The sequence below is a fragment of the Buceros rhinoceros genome, unplaced genomic scaffold, assembly GCF_000710305.1.
Source record: "Buceros rhinoceros silvestris isolate BGI_N320 unplaced genomic scaffold, ASM71030v1 scaffold40398, whole genome shotgun sequence".
Classification (NCBI taxonomy): Eukaryota; Metazoa; Chordata; class Aves; order Bucerotiformes; family Bucerotidae; genus Buceros; species Buceros rhinoceros.
In genome coordinates, this window is record NW_010426999.1 from 503 (window position 1) to 2,578 (window position 2,076).

At 57.0% G+C, this 2,076-nt stretch overlaps 1 protein-coding gene across 1 annotated transcript in view; it reads left to right on the forward strand.

Annotated features, from left to right (window-relative positions):
- Positions 1-2,076, forward strand: part of LOC104498354 (P2X purinoceptor 5-like) — a gene marked incomplete at its 5' end in the record, with an annotated part of 4,172 nt that overhangs the window by 466 nt on the left and 1,630 nt on the right. The window contains 3 exons of the mRNA XM_010141712.1: positions 55-135; positions 909-1,047; positions 1,836-1,972. Coding sequence (XP_010140014.1) covers positions 55-135; positions 909-1,047; positions 1,836-1,972 — 357 coding nt within the window. The remainder of the gene's footprint in view (positions 1-54; positions 136-908; positions 1,048-1,835; positions 1,973-2,076) is intronic.

The window sequence follows — 2,076 nt, forward strand, 5'->3', positions numbered from 1 at the left end:
GGCTCCTCGCCGGCAGCGTGGGGCATAAAGCAGAAACAAACCCTTCTCTTCCAGGAAACCGCTGCTGGCCAGCGCAGAAAACTTCACTGTTTACATCAAGAACTCAATCCGCTTCCCCAAGTTCAAGTTCTTCAAGTAAGTGCAGGTGCTCAGAGATCCCTCTGTCCTCTCCACCAGAACCAGTAACCCCGGCTTGCTCCACTCGCCTTCCCCTGCCCGAGGGCTGCAGAGGGGAGGCAGATGCTCCCTCCTCTAGGGCACAGGGGGAGGCCTTTGGCTTCCGGCTGTCGGGAACAGGGCTCCCTCCTCCCTTTGAGGTCTGTTGGGGCTCCTGTCTCACCAGATGCTCCAGAGCTCCTAAGGCAGGTGGATCTGTCCACCAGCTAGCGCATATGAGGTTCCTGCGCTGCTTCTGCTCCAGGATACTCCTCCCCTTCCATAAAAATGAACGTGTCTGGACAAGGCTGGGAAAATGCAGATTTAAAATCTTTGTTTGCCCTTGCCGCTGCAGCTCCAGCTCCAGTATGAGTGAAAGGAAGACGTGTAGAAGGGAGCGAGTTCTTGCCAGTCTGTCAAGCTCAGCTAGACATTTCTAGCATCTTTTTTTTCCTTGAGAAAACTAAGCAGTCATGGAGCACCCTGGCAACCTGCTCCATGCGAGTCCTTCCCTGAGCCCAGGCTCAGCGGCCGAGTCCCTGTCTGTCCTGGAGGTCATTTCCGTGTGGGCAGGCTGCTCTCCCTGGGCCAGCAGCAGGAGGCTTGCAGGGTGACGAGGCTGGCAGCACGGTGCCTTTTCTGCTGCGCATGAGGCGTGTTGGAGAAGTCCCTTGTCTCTGCAGTCCTGGTGGCGTAGGCTGTGCCAGCAGCAAAGAGGGGGACAAGGTGGCTTTCCCCCTCTGTCCTTGCAGGGTGAATGTGCTGGCAACTGACGACGAGTCCTACCTGAAGAGCTGCCACTACAGCACGGAGCATCCCTACTGCCCCATCTTCCTCCTGGGGAACATCGTCCAGTGGGCTGGGAGCAACTTCCAGGAAATGGCCTTGAAGGTAGGAGAGCCCATGGGGCTGGCCATGCTGCTTGCTGGGAGGAGAGCCACCGGCCACCGCCTCCTGTCCAAGGGCAGACGGGAGTGCTGGGTCTTCAAATCGTGCTGGTCCCATTGATCCTGTCCTCAGGGACTGGGGGACAGGGTGTGTGGGTGCTCTGGAAGAGGTGTCGAGCAGTTTTCTGTTACTCAGGGCTGCCCAAACCGCCGCTCTGCCAGCGGGGTTTATTGGTTTCATTTCAATGTTACTACATCATCAGTTTAAACCCAGAGCTCTGGAAGGCCAGTGGGGCTCTTCTGGTCAGAGGACACCCCAGGAGGCTTCTCCTGCGGGAAACAGGAGAAACCGCGTCTCTGCACGGAGTCGTGGGGCTGCAGAGACAAATGGGTTGTGACCCAGCATGCGAAGCACAGCGGGGAAGATGGAGCCAGTCTGAGGCATCCCAGGAAGTGCAGGGTGAGGAGGGACCAGCGTTGTGCCGGCTTCTGCACTTGTGAACCTCATCCCTGCATTAAAGAGCCTCTTCTGCGCTGAAGCGTGTAACAGCCACAGAAGTTCATGAACTCAGTGACCTGGGATGAGCAACCTCCTCCCAGGATGCCAGCACGGGAAGGCTGGGGCTGGCAGCACGTGCTCAAACCCAGAAGCGGGAAGTGAGCTCGTGTCCACGACCCGCAGTGCAGCGGTTCTTGTCCGCGGGGAGAAATCACCCAAGGGTCTGACAGATCTGAAGACTCGTTAATTGAACTAAGTTTCAAAAACTCACACTGTCTCTCTCTTTCGTTAAGGGTGGTGTGATAGGAATTCAGATTGAGTGGAACTGTGATCTTGATAAAGCCCCCTCTGAATGTAATCCTCGCTATTCTTTTAGCCGGCTGGATGACAAGTTTGCAGAAAAGTCCATCTCTTCTGGGTACAACTTCAGGTGGGTGAAGAGGAGAGTGCGCTGCAGCAGCGCGGCTGGGCCGGACTGGTTTGACTGGTGGGTGCGGGAGGTGGGCAGCGAGGCAGTGCCAGATGGGGCCGGCA